The sequence below is a fragment of the Perissodus microlepis genome, chromosome 6 (assembly GCF_051167445.1).
Source record: "Perissodus microlepis isolate ML-2025 ecotype Zambia chromosome 6, ASM5116744v1, whole genome shotgun sequence".
NCBI classification, from domain to species: domain Eukaryota; kingdom Metazoa; phylum Chordata; class Actinopteri; order Cichliformes; family Cichlidae; genus Perissodus; species Perissodus microlepis.
Window position 1 is genome coordinate 3,690,383 of NC_140466.1, and position 21,290 is coordinate 3,711,672.

Sequence of the window (21,290 nt, forward strand, 5' to 3'; positions counted from 1 at the left end):
TTATACATAGTCATTTTTTAAATGAAAATAAAACCGATATACAGTCTACTGCTGAAACTGACTTAAAATTACAACAATATATGTTTTCCAGCTAAGAAGCCTTTAATGAAGCCATTAAAATCCTGCCATGAGTTCTGCCTGTTTAAATATTTATCTAAGAGCCGTATGTTGTCCCTGAACGCAACACCCTCAGGGGGTTAATTTGGGTCATTTAGACTTTTATCCTTAGATGCGTCTTACCAAGATTTACGGTGTAAAATATGACTAAAACTTCAAAGTAATAAAATCTCCCATCAAAGGTGAGTCATAAGTAATTTTTTTTTATATTTTCCAGAAAAACATTTTTTTACCAGTCAAACTGACAGTTCTGAAAGTAACCATTTCCACACAATTAATTATTAAAATATTTTGTTTTTAATCCTTTAGTAGGAAAATTGTATTTTTAAATCAATGTTTGCCTTAAAGTTTATTATTTTAGTTTAATTTAAAGAATGTCTGTATTTTATTACAGACCTTCTGTCAGGTTGTGTGGCCAAACAACTGTTTGTTTGTTTCTCAGCTTAATATTATTTGCATATTGGCCATTTTATTAGTTACACTTTTCTAATATCACTGGACTCCCTTTTTTGCTGTCTCAAATCTTTGTGGTGTCGAATCAACAAGGTGCTTAAAACATTCCTTGGGGATTTTGGTCCATGTTGACATGATAGCATCCCAAGCTGCAGATTTGTCAGCTGCACATGATGAGAATCTCCTGTCCTACCACATCCCAAAGGTGCTCTATAGGACTGAGATCTGATGACTGTGGAGGTCATTTGATTACAGTAAACTCACTGTCATGTTCAAACATTTTGTGTCAAGGTGTGATATACCCCAGGAAGCAGTCGCCAGAAAATGGGTACAATGTGGATGGACAAACCATCTAGATCAGGGTGGAACAGAATGAATGATCAAATATATTTTCAGATACAATCCCCTTCATGAGTAAAGTCATCTGGAGAAGAAATCAAATAAATAATTGTTGTGAAAAACCTATCTTTAAAAATGGTCCATTGTGAGAAAGAAATTAAGACTCGTAAGCAAGATGATTGCACATCGTTCTCACTTTCCTTCCTCCAAATTAGAGGCTTCTAATGTTGGGTCAGCTATTTGAGGCAGATGAGCTGATGTCTTCTGAACAGCTTCAGCTCAAACATGCAGCACATGATTTTTCAGAGGTATTTATAGCTGAGAGCCTACATGTACAGAAACACAAAGAACGGGACAAGCCATGTGCCACAGCACCAAGTATGGAGCAATTTTTTATGTTAACAATCAAATGAGCTATTAAAAAGAAGATCAATATGTTGGGGACCAGATGGATTAAAAAGCAACAATTGGATATTCCTACTGAAAGTTGTTTTATTCATTGCTAAGAAGATGATCACAATAACCTGGCTGAGGCCACAGTCCTCAATGGTGGGTCAATAGAAGGAAAGGGTGAAGGAGGTTTACAAATTTACTTTCATTACAATGAACCTCGGTACTTCCTCTTTAATTCCTCTGATTTTTACTCCCACCACCATCTTTCTTATCCCTAATTGATAGATATATGATCCATACTGTTAGATTTCAGAGTGTTTTTATGACCCCTGGCGGATGTTATTATTTATGTTTGGTTAGTTCTTATTTCTCTCATTTCATGTAGTTATGGAGCAAATATGGAGCGTAAGAATGCCAGAAATTGTGGGCTGATTTTCAGAAAGAAAGAAAGAAAGATGTAATTGCACCGACATTATATCTGTCAAATGGAGACGTGAATGATTGGATTGTCTGATTGCACTTGATGAATAAGAAGAAGTTAAAAAACTAAAAGGATAAACATGGTGAGGAACAATACTCAGGTAGGCCGTGGCATTTAAACAATGCTCAGTCGGTACTAGGGGTCAAAGATGTGCCAATAAAATATCCCCCACAACACCCCCAGAAGCCCAAACCATTGACACAAAGCAGGTGGATTCATGCTTCATGATGTTTACACCAAATAATGACTCTACTACCTGAGACTCATAAGACCAGGTAAAGTTTTTCCAATCTGTTATGGTCCAACTTTGCAGAGACTGTGAGTTGTGGTCTCAGTTTCCTTATCTTAGTTGACAAAAGTGGCACTCAGTGTGGTCTTCTGCTACTGGGTTCAACATGTATGCTCAGGGATACTTCCCGGCATACCTTGATTGCAAAGCTTGAATTAATACTGCCTTCCTATCGGCTCGAAGCAGTCTGGCCATTCCTCTCTGACCTCTGGAATAAACAAGGAATTTTCACCCGGACAACTGCGCTCACTGGATATTTTATCTATTCTTTATGAACCCAGAGAGGGTTGTGTGTGAAATCCCAGCAGATCAGCAGTTTGTGAAATACTCAGATAAGTCCGCCTGGCACCAACAACCATACCACAATCAAAGTCATTTAAATCCCCTTTCTTTCCCATTCTGATGCTCGGTTTGAACTTCAGTAGGTTGTCGTCACAATGTCTACATGTCTAAATGCACTGAGTTGTTATTGTGTGAATGGCTGATTAGATATTTGCATTAACAAGCAGTGGAACAAGTATACCTAACGAAGTGAGAGCATTATTATTATTATTTGTCTCTTATTATTTGAGTGCAAATTAAAACGAAAAGAAATTCAGAAATTCTGCCTCCTATAAATAAAAGTTAAACATGAACACAGAATATATACATATATCTTTATTTAATAAAGGACAATAATAGATTAAATACGTTATTACACCAAGATATTTAACTTATTAAAAGTTTTTGAACTTATTTTATTACAGTCTCCACAACTACTACATTTACTACAGTAACCAATTCAAAATGTTGTCCATAAAAGGAAAGAACTCAGAAATTATTACTATTATTATTATTATTAATAATAATAATAGTCAATACACAATAATTGACTAATGTTTAAGCATTGTCTTTCATTTGTTATTTTCTATACATTAATACAGCAACTGTGAGCCTCCAGTAATTCAAGCTCTCTAATATATAAAAATCTGCCTAACGTCTGTGACGGTTTACATACATCCTAAAAGTGTTTTACACTGTAAAGCTGCTCGCACTGCTTGCTACACAACTACCAATCATACAATATCGATTATGAAAGTTAACTACCCAAAACAAGTAACCAAAGCTCTTCCTGCTGCTGGTCTGCCAGCGCAGCCGTTCTCTCCATGTCAACGCTGCAGAAAAAAGGAGTTGAACGGTGCTCGTGTTTCAACAACGTGTTCTGGTAAATGATGTGTCTCTGAAAATGAAAACAAAACTGCAGCAGCTCTTATTGAAATGGAAATGGGGGCAGGAAACGTTTGGAAGAACTATATGAAGCCACTCAATGAGGAAATCCAGCAGTGTACCCCTCTGTCAGATGATATATGTGATGACAGCGTGAACATTTTGAGCCATTTTGACATTTTCTTTTACATATTTATGAGATTTATGACCGTCATGTTCCACCTCTTTTATGTACTGCCTGTTTACAGCAGGGAGATTCAAGTATGAGGACACCTTCTGTGTTAAAGGTGCAAAAGTGAACCGGAGGGCTTTCACGTTCAAGCCGGCACATAGTAATCATGAATCAGTGTGAACCTGGGTCCACAGGATCCACTATTTCCACCCTTCCTGTGCAACATATTCTAGTGTAGGCCGTTTGTGTTTTGAGAGATGTTGCACTGCATTGGTTGCTCCTCATTTGCAATAAACTGAGGTCTAGAACACTTTTCTTTAATATAAAACAAAGGCACACAAGTTCTCAAATAAGCAACCTTGTCGGTCCAGTTTGGAACAGAAAGCCCATGAGAGGTGTGTCATTGTGTGTTTGTAGCACCTTTATTGAGAAGGTGAGCAGTTATCAACCATCTACCGTAACACTGCCTAACAGCACACTCATCAAGTGTCAAATGCTGGAATGTGGCGCCAGCCCTTCCGAAAACTCGCTGGGACACATAAGACGTCATGCCCCTTTGATTAAGCCGGCCTGTGTTTAACCACACTGACTCGCTGTGGTTCAGTGTGAACAAGCAAAGGCGTCATAACGACGGGGGTGTCACCTGACAGCCTCAAGGTGGAATATCTGTGTGAAAAACAATAGAGGGAGCCTCCAGAGCTGAAACATAAAGCCAACATGGAAAAGGCAAAAATGCAGTACCTCTAATGTCCACTTGAGGGACTCCAAAAGTGTTTTTTTTCTCTCTTTTCATAAAAAAAAAAATTGTTTATAGAACTCATCTACTTGTTTAATTAAGTTAATGGTGCAGCTGTGTTGACTGACACGTGAGCTTTACAGTTTGCTGATAACTTAGCACTCCGCCCTTTTATCCATACACGGTTACTTCTAGCTAAAAAAAAAACAAACAAAAAAATGAAAACAAAACAAAAAACAACATGGTGCTAATTTCACCTTAAAAATGAGTGCAAAACCATTACTTTATCACGGTGGCAATGTCCATCTCTATGCTTTTAAAAAAAATGTTTTTTTGGTTTTTGGTTTTTTTTTATATTTTCTTTTGTGTTATTTTAATTTTGGCCACTTGGGGGCAGCAGGAAAACCAGTAAATGCTGGTGTATTTTAAAGCTGTATTTGATTTTTAGAATTATACCCTATATTTGTAAAAGTATTGAGCTGCACGTCTTAACCTTTGAATTTAGGTGTTTTCAGCTGCATTGGCACAGCTGTGTAACATCAAGCACCAGGACAGGCAGGCTGCTTTTACAGACACTGAAAAAAACTCTGAACGCTCCAGTGAGTCCTTAACTCCAAACATCCTTTGGCATTAACGTCAGCACAAAAACTGTACATCGGGAGCTTCGTGGCACGAGTTTACTCCTGCAGATGCAATGTGTAGGTGGCCCAGTACTTTTATCCATATAGTGTATTTTTTGTCCCTTGAATATTGTGAGTTTAATATTGACTCCCTTTTATTAAAAAAAATAAAATAAAGTTTTGTAGTTTTATGTTTTGCAGCGAGTTGCTCACTCTCTCTGTTTAGAGGCAGCAGTGAGCTGGAAGCATGATTCATGGGTGAAGCTGAAACAACAGTAAAGGTGAGAGCAGATAAATCAAAACAACGACCTAAAAGATGCTAAAACATAGAGTACAGATGAGATGAATGAGCGGTGACTCATCAAGTGAGCTCTTTCACATTACACATTTCAGCCATTGTTACAAAAGCTGCAGTTAAATGCAGCTTTAAACGGCGGGACTGCATCGGGCTCCGGATTAACCTATTAGCAGTCATCGTCAGTGACCCATTTAATGTTGGGGCCATGGTTTGGTTGTGTTTTAGCCACAACTCATAAAAAAGTAAGAACATCAGCTCTATCCGTGACCTTAAATGGCAGATGTAGCAGAAGGAGTATTTCTCTGTGCAAGCCTGTCGTGTTGACAGGGCTGATCTGTGGAGTTGTGTTTGTCTTGCTGCCAGATGTGACTTCTCTCATCGGCGTGTCTCGACAGAAACCGGGCTTCATTTCACCAGCCGGCATTTCCCGTCCGCCTGCCATTCAGCCTCCGTCCTTGTGAGTTTTTCACATCACTGTAGTAGTTTTTTTCTTTGTTGCGCTCCCAGTGGAACACCTGTTCACATTCTCCTACTGTGTGTTAATAAGTGCCACTATGGCAGTGACATAAACACAGTATTTTTGGTAAACACTAGCCATTGTAGTGCATAATTTTCTATATTATATTAATTATATTATATTATATTATATTATATTATATTATATTATATTATATTATATTATATTATATTATATTATATTATATTATATTATATTATATTATATTATCACCAGCCTTATTTTGGCCATAGTACAACATTAAAGTTGTATTTCCTTTGAATTACAGACCATTTTAATTATTGTCACACTCTTTGGTCTTCTGCACTTTCACCCATTCAAATGGCTGCTAACCTACATCTTCTTCCAGTACAGTAGGCTACACACACGTGGTAACAGTCTGAACATAAGGAAAATATCAATATTACTGTCTGCTTTCCTTGAAACTGTTAAACTCAATCCTCTTTTCTTCCAGTTACACATTTGATCTGATTGTAAACAAGTTACCTAACCACCTTCTCATGAACTCATGTCAGTCTCTTGGGCTACTGGTGGCTGTAGCGCTAGCAGCAATCGAAGTCCAGCAACAAGCTGCAGCTTCAGCTCCGTCGCCTCCTTCGCCACCTTTCACCTTTAGTAGTCACAGACGAAAGGTTTACACACAAGATCAATAGGATTCCTGCTTTTCAGCGTGCCGTGGCATCACGGTTTATCACATTTGTGTGATAAATTCACAGGATCACACATACATATTTTTTGTTCCATCCAGTGTTCATCAGTGAAAGAGTGTTCATACCTTCCTTCTACTCTCTAATCTATCGTGAAACTATGACACCTCTGTGAGGTGATGGCAACCCTTTAACTGAACGCGGCGCAGCTAGCCCGACTGCCCCGTCACGCTGGAGACGGAGGCGTCTGTCTCACACTTCAGCTTCAGTGGAGGATCTGTGCTGTCAGACACGTTTGAGGACGACTGGGGAGGTGTCGATGCATCAAAGCTCTTATCCCCCCTCCCATCTCCGTTTAGCCTGTCCTCCCCTTGTCCTGGCGGGGACTCATGGGTGCGCATGTGCTTGGCCAGGTGGTCGTTGCGCATGAACACTCTGGGACATAATGCGCAGCTGAACTTCTTGGCTCCAGTGTGCGTCTGTAGGTGTCGCTGCAGTTCATCAGAGCGCGTGAACCTCTTGCCACAGAACAGCCAGTTGCAGACGAACGGCCGGTCTCCGCTGTGCCAGCGCAGGTGAGCCTTCAGATGGGAGGTCTTGGCGTAGGCTTTGCCACAGCCGGGGATGTGGCAATTGTGCATGTGCTTCCTCCTGCTGTCGTCAGTGCTCTGGCCCATCTGCTCAGCGTGGACGCAATTAGGGCAGCGGCACACAGCCTGGCTGCCGCCTCTGGAAGAAGAGCGGCGCTGGGGCTTGGGGCGAGCTGACACAGACGTCTCCTGAGGTTCCTCCATTGAGAAGGTTTCTTGCTGCAGCATTTCAGGGGCCAGTGGCTCCATCTTGAAGCCGTCCTGGGGGAAGAGATGGGATGGTTGCGAGGGTGGAGCGTGCTGAGCCGGGGGCAGGGTGCACAGCTGTGGGTCTGAGCCATAGGGCCCCAGAGAAGGCTGCAAACCCATGGAGCCGCCTGGATTCACTGAAGGCAGGCCCACACCTTGACCCGTCTGTAGGTCTATCCAACTGCCTGCTTGGACGTCTCTGTGAAGGTCCCACCAGGAAGCGATGTTCATGTCGTCTGAGCTGCCACTAGGTGGTGCTGTCCGTAACCAGGGCTCGTATGGGTGGGCCATGTGAGCAGCTCGTGCAGGTGCAAATCTGTGGATGAGGTCACCTGCTCAAAGTGTTGTTCAGTGTCTTTTGGGTTACGCTGAGATGATTACCACATGACAGGATGGTGACGCATTAAAAACCTGCAGAAAGAAAGAGAAGACTGTTATGGAAGTACTAACGAGACCAAGTTTATTTTTCAGGAGACACAAACGAGAAGTCTAAAATATGGAGACATTTATTATTGAAATGCTTGACAGGAATGAGCATTTCTCATTCCTATCAAGCATTTCTATAGTAAATATCTTTATGAGGTTTCTTTTAGCCTTCTAAAGAAAATTGAAAGCACTATTATAAGCAGCTGGCTGCTTTTGACGCCCTTCAGAGAGGAAAAAAACAACCTGTGTCAAACAGATAGAAAACACGTCATTGTGATGCAGCAGGCTCCACCAAGTCTGACCTTTTCAGGCTGTTCCCAAAAGAGTGAGACCTGACTAAACATAGGGTTTGACTCCAAAAAAGCTGGGAGAGGATTCAACTTCTGCTGTTTTAACCTTCTAAGGATAACAAAAAGGTCAAACGTAAAACTTGTTGAGCAACGAGGATAACAAGTTTTTAAAAGCAATCCAAGACTTCATCTCCCCACTAAGACCCAAAACTCTCTGAACAACCAGCACGAACGAGTCCCTCACGTTCAGATGTATATCTGGATGAAGATTAGTTTGTTATAATTTCTGGAGGATGTCTTACAATTGTTCTTCCTTCACACAATTCTAATCAATCTGTCCAAAAATTCCTGGATCTGGATTTGAAAAGACTCCATATGTTAATCACTTTCAAATCAGGCCAAAAGCCCCACCTCTGTTAAAAAAAACAAACCAATCCAAAAACCTTTTCTGCTCTGACAGGAAGCACAAAATTAAGATTTATTTTAAGTCTATTTCTAAAAAAAAAAAAGTAAAAAAAAGTTTGAGACATGAAGTCTGTAAAAGTGTGTCTTAAGGATGATGTTAGGATAACGTAAAAGCCGACAGGTCCAGAGCTGAGTTACCAGGACACGCTCAGACCTTTACCTGGATGCCCAACCAGGAAAAATGTAATGAAACGTAATGGTTGACTGGTTGACCAGATGGTGGTGGGAACCCAGCAGAACAAAGAGGGTAATGAGGAATTAAAACTTCATCAATAAACTCGGGCGCTTGAAAAAGTAAAGCCTTGTAAGTCATGAGCAGAATTTTAAAATGGACTGAAAATTAAATTAGCAACCAGTGCAAGGAGGCCAAAACCGGTTAATGTAAGAAGAGCGTGTGGTTTTTATCAGAAGACAGGCTGCAGAGTTTTGCAGTCTAAAGCTGAGCTAAACTTAACAGCTCAACAGCACGCTAAGGAGGAAATAAAAGCTGGGTAACGTCTTCTGTAACATTTCTTTGACCTTCAGAATATTCCCGAGTTGTTGGAAAGCATTTTTCTGTTTGTCATATTGTGTGTATGTGTGTTTCTGAACCTCTGAAGAGCTGACGTTCAGGCCTAAATCCGCCTGTCTACAACATTTAAATAACCAACCCTAAGCACACCCCCTTCGTCGCCATGGATACTGCAGTTCTCACGCTGCATGGCCATGGAGACGGAGGAGAGGGGGGAGCCGGACGTGTCCAGGCAGAGGCCTGCTACGTGCATCCGCTGCCAGGTACTTCCCATGGAGGACGGTCAAAGACAAGTACAAAGAAAACAACATCATCGGCCTGCACTGAGGCAGCGCTGGGGGGAGGATAATGATGGTTAGATGGGGGGAGGGACGAGAGCGGAGGGGGGTGTTGACAGGAGAGCAGTTTGGTAAAGGAAGAAGTTCCAGGGAGGTATGGCTGCAGGCCAAGGTCTATTTGTACGTCTCTGAGGTTTTGGAGATGAAACCTGGCAGACAGGAGAACCAGTTTTTTATGAATCACACATGATTTACAACAACAGCTCTCCAGGCGAGACCCGTGAAGCGCCCTGCCCCTTACACACCGGAGGCAGAAAGCATCAACAGTTACAGACTGACGACATTCATGAGCCTGAGAATGGGAGTCGACGACAAAATGAGAACAATTACTTTACGTCCATAATCACAGGCACACGCGCTGAAATAGCATCCTGCGCCCAACACGCTCCAGGAATGCAAACCGCAGCAGCGTCAGTGGGATGGGCTCAGATTTCCAGGTGACACAAAGCTTGTTAAAGGTGGACAAGTCTGTGGAAGCTTTGACAAGAAGCTACCAGCCTGTGAGGCTTGTCCTTGGCCCAAGATGATCTTGTTGACTTCCACTAACCCCCACCCACCTCAACTCAACCATGAACATCTGTAATTATCTTTACAGCAGGAAACAATAAAGTAGTCTGAAGCTGTAGAGGCTGGTATGGCAGTCTGGAGATCATTTGGTGATATCTGACAGGTTGTGTGAAAACACGAGCTTCATGGACATCCAGTCTGATGCGTAGATCAATTAGCAGCAGGTCAAACTGGCATCAGATGTAGCAAGTAGGTGAAGCTGTGCTTGCCGACAGTGAAGTATCCCCTGAGTTACTCCTCCACATACATTATTCTGTGACTGTGATTTTCTTATTTTGTGATTTTTTTTAGCCTTTAAAACAGGGGTGGGGGAACTCCAGGCCTCAAGGGCCAGTGTCCCACAGGTTTTAGACGTGTCCTTGATCCAACACAGCTGATATGATTTAAATGGCTAAATTACCTCCTCAACATGTCTTGGATTTCTCCAGAGGTCTGGTAATGAACTAATCACTAATCATTCAGGTGAGTTGACCCAGGGTGATATCTAAAACCTGCAGGACACCAGCTCTTGAGGCCTGGAGTTCCCCACCCCTGCTTTAAAAAGACGTCACTTTACATCTAAATTTGGTTTAAAAGTCGTCTTTTCTGGCTCTTACGAAGATCTGAATTTGACCTAATTTCAACCACTGAGGATGCTTCAATGGTTAGAAGTTGAGTCGTACATCATAGTAGATATTTCGATCACACTTACATGGTATTTTTTAGATGTTACCAAATATCTGTATTCATTGTATTTTATGTGAAATCTTTTATATTATTTACTTTTATTTTATTTACTCAGCATTATAGTGGATTTTTTCTGTAGGTACGTCATAACTGCAAACTCTACTGAAACACTAAACTATAACTTATTTCATAGCCTAAGCCGTAACCTGATGTAGATGTAACTACACTTGCACTGACACAGCTGTGAATGCTGGTAACAGGCTGCATCGTAAGCTTCAAATAGTCCAGAGTAAAGTCTAAATTATTAAGCTTTTAGACACCTGCAAATGAAATTTTTTGACAGGTGGGTTAGGTAGCTGTTCCAGAGTGCAGGTAAAGGTCAAAGTGTGATTGAGTCCTTACTTTTCTTTTCTCTTTTCTTTATTTTTATGTATGATTTCTTATTTCTGCACTCTACTAAAGACTCCGTGTGATTGGTTCAGATTGTGTGTTAGCAGGATTACAAGTTAGTATGACAATTTTAAGCCTGAATTCAGAGGAATTTGTTTTTGGAGTTGATCTGGATACAAAACCCTATCCAGAACATTTTTGAAAGATTCTTTATCATTGCTATAATTCATTTTACAAATAAATATCCACAAATATATATCAAAAGTGATAAAGAGACACTTTTTCAATGAGCAAAAAAGACAGTTTTAGACCTTTTCCTTTGCTTGTCTTTTCTGCACGTTTTTTGCATGTGTGGTGCATCCTGAATGTTGGAGCACTACAGTCAAACCATGCATACTACATTTCCTTCTCAAAAGCTCACCCAAAGCCACTCAGAGATGTTTTCTTGTCTCACTGAAATCGTAAAGCAATTAGTTTGGAATTCCCACATGAAAGGTCTGTATTAAAAGGTCCAGCTGATTTAGTTCCTGTCAGCCTGGAGCCAGAGCTACATACTGCTCTGTAATTTTTTGAGAATGTGACATGGCGGCACAGCGGCACAGTCCCTCCACAAATCTGCTCTTACTGACATAAACAAATCAAGCTCTTTGCTAAAGTGCTGGAAGCACTGCAGGCTCCTAAGAGGAACAGCTGGCATGGGGAGGGAGTGAGAGGAGGCCCCGGGGGAGGATGGTTCAGAGCAATGACAGAGTTCTGGTCATAAAACCTGTCTGACCAAGACTCAGCAGAGCCGCAATTTAGGAGCCTGCCACTGAGAAACAAGAGGCAGATTGAAGCAGTGACGAGAAAGACAGAACTCGCTACTGTTAGTCCATCGGCTGGTGATTTTCAAAATTAAATAAGTAAAGCGTGAAAGCGCTACTCTAATTGTTTCTACTCAGAAAATGTAACTGAGAATCAACAAATCTTGGATGTTTTCATCAGGCCTGGTTTAATTATAAGTCTGTTGTCACATTTAAGAATAAAGTTGTAAAAACAGTAATGTTAGTGCTCCAAAAAGACTAGTTTGGGAATGGAGGTCTGAGTGGAGGTCATGTCATGTGTTTCAAACAGTTATAGCGGATATGTGAGAAAAGGATTGCCATGCTTACAAAAGGCATTAAAGCAAACATTAAAAAGTCCTGTAATGATCACAGTCTGACTCCAGACATGTAAAAGATGTGGTGGGCCTTGCAAACTGTCTTCTTCCATAGATTACAGGTCCCCTAGACTGAAGGACTATCTTGTTGTTTACACTGTTAGACCAAAAATCAGGAAAGTCCATCATCTCATCTCCCACACGGGGATAAAACAGGTAAAATAGCCATTCTGTTTCCACTCTGGGTCAAATAGCATTTAGCCCACAGAAGATATTAAAACAAACAATTAAAAGTCCAAAGTCTGACTCCAGACCTGTGGAAGATCTGCTGTCCCTTTTAATCTGTCATCCCATATTATCCGAGATATAGAACAAACAGTTAGATCGTCTATACTCCAAAAAGACCAGTTTCAGTGCGAGGGCTTTTAGAGCAGTCTGTTTGAACCTGCTTGAGGTGCATTATAAATGGAGAGGAGTCACATCTGTTTTCAGAAGACGGAATAAAATATATGATTCAAACACGTGTCTATCAAAATTAAACGTTTCTGAACTTTGTGCTGTTCAGCTGCAGAACAAAAGTTAAAAACTCTTTTAGGGACAAAAGTTTGACTTCTCCAGTACCCGATGTCATTTACACATCCGGTTTAACAACCATCCGTCTACTTTCCCATATCATCAGAGACGTAGAACCACGCAGTTAAAACGGTAACGCTGACATCCACAAGGAGTTTGGTTTAACCTGCAAGAAGTGCATGACATGCAGAGTGGAGTGCATGTTTATGGCAGAGAATATATGAATGGCAAACTTCAAAATAAAACATTTCTGAACTCTGTAGAGTGACCAGATGTGAGAAAAACATTTGCCATTAGTAGAAAACAATGTTAAAACAAACATTAAAATCTCGTGTAGTGGCCACAGTCTGAGCAGCGGTCCAGTTTAACTGCAGTCCAGATGTACAACAACATCCTGGCTCCAGAAAGACAAGCTCAGTGTCAAATGACATTTAGAAGAAGTTTGTTTTAACCTGTTTAAATACATCGTGGGTGGAGAGGAGACCACCTTTGTGCAGGAGTCACGGCTGTTGTCAGAAGGGTGAATAAAAAATGAGCTTCAAACACACATCTCTCAACACTAGATGTTTTGAACTTTGCAGAGTGGCCGTACGTGAGCGAATGTTCTCCATCAGTACAAATAGATGTGAAAACAATGATGCAGCGACCGTAGTCTGAGACGATTTGCACACCTGGGCGAAGGATCAAGTTGTGCGGTGTGCAAAGCTTGAGATGTGGGGGCTGCTAATCTCTCCCTCTGCACTTTAACTGTGTTATTAATCACAGAGATGGTTTAGATATGAGTGACAGCTTTACATGTGAGACACGGATTCATACTCAGTTGCGTAAAATTAATTTCCTGCAACACTTTTTTTTGTGTGGTACTTTCAATCAAAAATCTGTTTCACAGTGACTCTACCGAGGTTTTAGAGTTGGTCGCTCTACTAGAAGTGACAAGGTACTTTATTTTTGGTGATTTTGACAAACTTTATAAAGTGTTTTGTTTCTCAGATCTTCTCAGTCACAAGTTGTCCTTCAGCACAAACTTCTCTTTATACACTTTAAATAAATAGACAAAGAAATTTTAAATCATTTAAAAAGATCAGACCTGTTCTGCTTCTTAGTTAGTGTCCAGCAAAATGTAATCATATACTGTGCAATTACTTAATATATTATTCAAGATCACCCCCCCCCCCCACTCCCTTTTTAGGACTTTTAAAAAATGTATATGATATAAAAGTTTTTACTTTTAACAACAAAAAGTAAAATATGACGCTTTGTTTTACATTAAAATAGTCATAAGTCTATCAAACACTTTAAATTAGCAGCACTTTCATCATTTGCAACAATAAACTGCCATTTACATTCTTCATGACATCAATATCTATGTTAAATAAATCAAATGGAAAACACTTCTGAGTAAAACTGTACCTACAGTGTGGTTCAGCTGCTTTAATCAAACAAAGATCTTAATCTGAAGCTCTGATTTCTCAGCACTGTTGGCATTTTCAGAGTAAAACTAATTTAATTAAAAAAAAACTGTAATCAAGCTTCACGTGGAAAGATATCTTTCATTTTTTTAAAAACTTTTTTTTATAACTTAATTTGCACTCTTCTATACTTTTAAAAATATATATTTAAAAAAATCCCCCAGTTTGGATTGCAGGAAATTAGGGATTTACAGTATCATCATTTATTTAGTTAGGCAATAATTTTCTAATAGGAAAAACAGACTGATGGCACAGAGATTAGACTAAAATCTGATTTGATTTCCCTCTAATTTATTAAGTGAAATCTTGGTCTTAAATTTAAGGTCAAATACTTTATGCTTTTATTTCATCATCACATTAGTTATTTAATATACAAGACTGGGTCAACTTGTTGTTTTTTTCTTCCTGCAGAAATATTTTATTCTGATCTAATTACGGCTGTAAAACAACAATTTAACAATCTCGAATTTCTATTTTCTAACACTGGCGTTTATTGTCCAAAATCTAAATACATAACCTAAAATTAAGTGCCAGCCGCTGGTTAGCCTCTATAACGTGAATTTATCCAGTAAGTAACCTGCGTACGTTACCTAACATGTTGTATTTTGAGACTTTCGATTTATAAATAAAACCCTCCAGTTAACTTGAAGCCTGGAAGACTTTCCATCAGTCTGATGAAGATTTAAAACACTTCATTGTGATTTTTGTATATAACAGACATACGGTACCACACAGGAGGTCGCAGCAGATGTCAGAAAGTTAAAATACAGCCTTACCTGTCTGCCCTACAGAGGTGCTGCCGCTGTGCTTTTCTTCTGGAAGTAAACTCTGTCTCGGCTCTGCTCCGCTGCTCTTGCCCTTGTTGGAAAAATGCGCGCAGAAAAGTAAAATCCTCATCATATTTCATCTGCTTTTCTCCATCGCAGACGGTCCAGGTGAGGCGAAAGGCTGTCAGAGTTTTGGCGCACAGGTAAGCAGCATTCTCAGTTGTGACACAGTCTATGATAGGCTGCGCGTCTTGAGCCCCTCCAGGCTCCGCCCCCTCCTGCCGGTGCTCCGTCTCTGCCCCCCCACCCCTCCCTTTGAAGATGTGCTCTCGGCGGCTGGAGGTGAGGAAACGACTCGCTTTAGGAAAACAGGGGATCAGTGGAACAGCCTGTCAGAGCTGCAGTGGTGGGATACAAGTCAATTTACTCATCAGCGTATTAATACATCCTCCAAAACAGTTAAGAGGAAATACTGCAGTTTTTATTTTCTGATTACTTCAGTGGGATTATGCAGTTACAGATCAGTCAGACCACCAAGAGATAGACACATAGAAACATAAACTGGCCCCTGATGAATCAGCTATACACGATAATGTATTACCAATGATGCTCTGATGATATATACTACTATATATATAATATATACTGCTTTTGTGCTCTTTTTTGCATTGACCTTAATGGAGTTTGCAGAAATGTTATGCTTGTGATCAGCTATTTTCACTTTGTGTTGCTACCCCAGTGTTTAATGTCAAAAGACAAAACTATATTCTTTCATTTCGACTTCTTACTCACCTACAGATTTGTTTCTCTAACAGCTGCATTTCCGTAATATGAACAATGCAAAAGTATCTGCCACCAAAAATAATATCTTTAAAAAAACAGTAAAGACTGAAACAATCTCCACACATGCTGAGATGAAAACATTTACTCAGTTTTTAATTTGTTTAGGTTTGTTTCATTAGTATGCAGGTATAGAAAAACAGAACTAACTAAATAAATTGATTCTTAGTTAATACTACATATACTCAGTTGTTAAGCCTTGAAAAAATAATTGTAATAATCTAATTTATTTACATACAAAAAGCGATGCTTGTAAATAAAGTAGATTTATGTACGTCTGCATCTGTACTAAAATGTTATGTGCATTTCCTTCTTAACATTGATATGTTGTAAGAAATTACACAGAGAAACATATACAAATGTATATATGGACTAATAAGCTTAGCTCCAGGTCCACTTTATATCTTCTACCAGATCTTTCATTGCCCTCCACTCTGCAGAAGCTTTGTTCTTCTTTGATAATAATCTGCAAAAGCATTCAAAATCTGCTGACAGTTTGTTACTTGACACAAATATCAAACACATGTATCACAGTTTACCTTAATTGCTTTTATGTCTGAAGTCACAATCTGTTTAAAACAGAACCGGGTTTACTGTCGGACTGCAGCCTTTCAGTCAGACAGATGAGCTCATGAATCCTGTGACTGCAGATACTCGTGACACGTAGGGCGATCACACACAGACTTTTTCTCCTGCATCCAAAATATTTTGAGTCTTTGTTTTTGATTTTCTCTCCAAGGACAATCACATGCATTTTAATAAATTATTTTTAAAAATTAAAGCATAGATTTTTTTTGTGGTTGAAATAAGAAATAAACTAAACACATTTCTGTAAAGTCAGCTTAGACAGACTCTTATGTAACCATCCCCTTCCCCAAATGCCCTTTTAGTGCCAGAAAAACACCTTTATTTTAAAATCTTCCTTATAGACTGACTGGTCGTAGTTTTCAAAAAACATTAAAACATGAAATCTGTCTTTGTTGTCTTTATTTTTCACAGAAATTAATTCAAATAAATAGATCTGTCCTCCTGAGGTCCAAACCTAAAAACCTCCATTGTTTTTATTTATGTGTTTAAATCAAAATATCAAAAAAAAAATATATATAAATATATTATGATAACAACAGTTAACAAATGATACAGTTAATTAAGAATAATAAATGTGGTTATAATTATTACGTGTAACAAATCAGTATTTTAGTTTTTCTCTGTCAGTTCGACTGGACAAAAAAATTACAACTAGAAGTATGTGTGATGAGTTTTGTAATTAAAAAAACATTGATAATAGCAATAAACTGATAGCAGTTTTTAAACACTGTTAAAATGTTCTTTTACAAAAAAAAGAAGATATATTACAACATCAAAATAAAAAAAACTAAATTATAGAAAAGCAGAAATGATAAAGTGAATAAACAAATAATGAGGAATAAAGAAGTCAAATATAAACAAAAACCTGCTACAAGTAAAAATTAAGGCAATAAAAGAATAAAAAGAGATTTTAAAGACAATAAATTTCATCTAATGTTATGATTCACAGTTGGGGAAGCAAAAGCAAAGACTGGTCATCATAGACCCAAACATGCATGGGGTTGATAAATCCTCCACTGACTGAGGCCAAGTAACGCTTTAAAAGTGGTTTGTAAGATTTTACAATCTGTACAGGGTTTAACAGACATTCAGTGTGAATTTGAACATACTGGAGTTGTGTGGTCATATTTTTCTATACATTTTAAATTCTGGGCAGCAGACTCACCCGGAGTAGGTGAAGTGAGCTCTGACTGATAAAGAGACGCACGACAGTCAAGGCAGGAAAAATGAGTAAGATTTGCTTAATAATTCCCAGGGCGTCAAATACTGACACCTACGTCACGGTGGCACACACAATCATCAAGAAAAGTGAGGCCGCTGTCACTCCTGACGCATCATACTTTAAGAATAATTAAAGCTAAATCTAACCACGCAGTTCTGATGTATACAAATGAAACCAAATGTTAAAGAAAAACGCTGAATCTAAACACATGATACACACTTACACACTTTATAGTCATGCAGAACATGAAATGGAGTTTGCATGTTGTCTGCAGGTACTCAGGTTTAACTGCTTAACTGTGTGTGGATGTGAAGCAGAAATACATAAAAACAGACTCTGTATGAATGTATGAGAAAATGTGCCTTTTAATACTAAAAATCACTTCATTTCCCGTTTGTTAGTGGAGGTTTTTCTTGCGTCGCACATTGTTTCAGACCCACTTGCTCATTGCTTCATGTTTGGCCAGGTGGGATCAGGTCACCCTGCTAAAGCTGGTTTGGCTCAGACTAAAACATGGGAACTGCACAGATCTACTTGAAAGCTCTTTTCTGTCTCTCTTTAACATGCTGATTAAACTCAAACAAAAGCTTTAAAGAACACGCTAAATGTTGCATTTCTTGTAACATGTCAAAGTTCAGTCTGTGGCTTTGAACATGCATCACACATTTAATAGTTTTTAACATCTTTTGCCTTTGAGGTGTTATTTTAAATTTTGTCTCCTCTCTGAGTTAATTCCTTTCCTGTCACAGCATGTTGGTGGAGCAGCTTCAAATCAACTGACAAACACAGACCACAGACAGGCCGGCGGGAAGTGACTTCCTACCCTCTCTGCTCCTTTTTCTCTAGAACGGCGCTCTACAAACGCTGAGCTCGAAAGCACGGCGTGGATTTGAAGCACAGAGTGGTTGACTAATACTGAGAACATCTTGATTCAGGACACAGCTTGTTAGATTTAAGCACATTTCGAACCTTTAAAGATCAGGGGCTTCCCCCCCCCCAGTGTTCTTATTTTAACACAAGTTTTTTTATTTGAACGTGTTTTATTTTGATGTAACTTCAGGGACAATCAGAATACTTTATTAATCCAACATCTCAAACCTGCTTTGATAAATCTTTATTAAAATGTGGATAATATTGCAGATTTCTTTCAGTATCATTTACGCTCACAGAAGAAATCAGGCCACTAAACTGAAGACCACACACCACGCCTAAATGGTGTTTACCGACATCTTTAAATAGTCAAGCATATTTCCTCATGAATACAATGCAGCACAATTAGAAAGAGACTGCTTAATAACATTTAATTACAGAGAGATTTCAAGCGGGGGCTTACAAATTCTCCTAATGATTTAAACGTGTTTGGATAGCTTGTTTGACAGTTTTTATTTCTGTCACTGCTTACATATTTTTTATCTTTTTATTTTTATGTATATGTGTGTGACTTTATGCTGTGTGTACATGAATATATCTTTGGTTACTTAAACATTCTTGAAAGGAAGCTTCGTCTCCAGTGTTGATGTTTTACTTTATTACTGAGTTTCTGAGCCACTGCCGCACCTTTGACGCGTCAGATAAAGACCAACCACATCACACTGCTTTCTACATCTTCTTCTTCTTCTTTCGAATGCCCCCCGTAGGGACCACCATCGCAAATGATCGTCCTCCAGCTCTGTCCCCAGCATCACTCTATGTCACATCAACCCTCCTTCACATCCATGAATATATCCACTATTCCTCTTCCTCAAATCATCTCAGCCTTATCTCTCTAACTTTGTCTTCCTGAGCCTGAGCTGTCCTGCTAATGTACTCATTTCTAATTCTGTCCGTCCTGCTCACTCCCAGTTAAAACCTGAACATTTTCAGCTCGACCGCTTGTCTTTTCATCAGTCCCACCCTCTTCAATCCATACTTGTAAACCTTCCCTTTCACTCTCGCTGCCATCCTTCTATCACAAATTACCCCCCACACTCATCTGCACCTGCCTGCATGCTCTTCTTCACCTCCTTTATGCATGGGTATTTACACTCCACTGCCTTCACTACCTCTGTTTCCTGCTCCTTCACTGTTACACCTGTCTCCCTCTCATTCACAAACATGTATTCCGTCTTGCTTCTACTGAGGTTCATTCCTCTTCTCTCCAGGCTCTTTTCCACCAGCTACATGTCCTGCACCACCCGCGCACACTTCTCTGCCAGTCCTGACTTCTTCATGCTGTACCACAGCTCCTCTCTTGGCATCCTATATGCTTTCTGTAGATCCTCAAAGACACAGTGAAGCGCCTTCTGACCTTCTCCATCAACACTCTCAAAGAAAGCGTCACATCTGTTGTGCTCTTTCTCAGCATGAAGCTGTACTGCTGCTCGCTGATGGTCACCTCTTCTCATAACCTAGCTTCAACAACTCTGTCACATGTCTTCATGTTATGGCTCATCAGCTTTATCCTTCTGTAGTTCCTGCAGTTTTGCACATGACCCTTGTTCATTCCTCGGGTGCCCTCTCACTCTCTGAGATTGTATCAAACCATCTGGTCATCTGGACATCTCCATAACTCCACAGGTATGTCGCCCGGACCACATGCCTTTCCACTCTTCATCCTCTTCACAGCTACCCTCACTTCCTCCACGTATTGATTCACTAACTCTCCTCCGTCTATTCTCCTCACTCTTCATTCATGAACTCTTCGATGTACTCCTTCCATCTTCTCTGCAGACTCTCTTAAGTCGTTAGTACCTTTCCATCTCTGTCCTTAATCACCCTAACCTGCTGCACAATGACTAGGCAGCTCAATCTTGCTGCCTAGTCATTTTCTTTTTCTCCCTGATTATCCCACATTTTCTTTGCTAATCTTGTCCTTTGAATACTTTTCTAAACTTCCTGATTTCACCACCAAGTCTACTGACTCTTCACTTGTTTCCTCTTCTTGATTTTAAAAGTCATCCTACAGCCTGCCAACCGATGCTGCCTAGCTATGCGTTCCCCGTTTCCTCATATTTGGCTTTTCACCAACATTAGCACAGTTTCCACTGCACTCTGTTGTCGACACAATCAGTGGAGGTCATTGTTAACCCAGGCCCCGACTGACATAGCATGAAAATCTCCTTCTTGACGATTGGTGTGTGTGATTTGGCTAAAATCCCATTCCTGATTCAATCCTCCTCATTTGTCTGTGCCTGGGACTGGGACGACGAGTACACTGGCTTTAACCCTAGCATGCCAAGTGGATCATATTTAATGTCATCATTCTTTTTCTGAAAAACCCGAATGCATAAAAATGCCAGATGTTGCAAAATTGATTCAAATTATAACTCATATGTGCAAAATGATATTTAACACATTTTTAATTGTTTCGTCAGAAAAAAGAACAACCCTGTATTTCATGGCTGTTATTTTATGGTTCAGGTTTCATGGTTATGGTTAGATGACCAAGATTGCGGTGCGGTAGTTAGCACCATCGCTTCACAGTAAGAAAGGCCTGGTTTTAATCCACTGGCTGGTTCTTTTCTATGTGGTGTTTTGTGTTTTAGACATAGGTTCTGTCCAGGAACTGAGGTTCCTCTCATAGTCCAAAGGTGTGGTTCTAAATGAACTCTGGGTATGACTGTGAATGGTCGTCTGTCTCTGTCTTAGCCCTGTGATAGATTGGCGACCTGTCCTGGATGTACCCTGCCTCTCGTTCTGTGGCGGCTGGGATAGGCTCCAGCCAAAACTCAACTCTAAGTGGAAGAAAACGGATGTAAAAATCTCTGAGCTTGTGTCCAACAGAGATGCAGTTTTATACACATTTAATCTAATCATGCTGTGGTTTGCTTGAATGGGCTTGTTTAGTTTTTTTTTCTTTATAGTTTATGTAAATAAAAATCTAGTTAATTTAGCTTAAAGTGTTACAGTTTTATTTTAACTATAAAATGTGAGACTTTTGATTTAAATCAGGGT

The 21,290-nt window shown here is 39.7% G+C and overlaps 1 protein-coding gene across 1 annotated transcript; it reads right to left on the reverse strand.

The window, feature by feature from the left end:
* Positions 1 to 5,837: 5,837 nt before the first annotated feature.
* sp6 (Sp6 transcription factor) lies at positions 5,838 to 14,912 on the reverse strand. The gene is made up of 2 exons (XM_084930242.1): positions 14,717 to 14,912; positions 5,838 to 7,518 (listed from the first exon to the last, which is right to left on the reverse strand). The coding sequence occupies exon 2, from the start codon at positions 7,396 to 7,398 to the stop codon at positions 6,478 to 6,480; it is 921 nt and encodes a 306-aa protein (XP_084786368.1). The 5' UTR covers positions 7,399 to 7,518; positions 14,717 to 14,912; the 3' UTR covers positions 5,838 to 6,477.
* Positions 14,913 to 21,290: the final 6,378 nt, after the last annotated feature.

Coding starts and splice junctions, on each gene's coding strand:
- sp6 (XM_084930242.1), bottom strand. CDS start 7,398: ATGGCCCACCCATACGAGCCCTGGTTACGGACAGCACCACCTAGTGGC.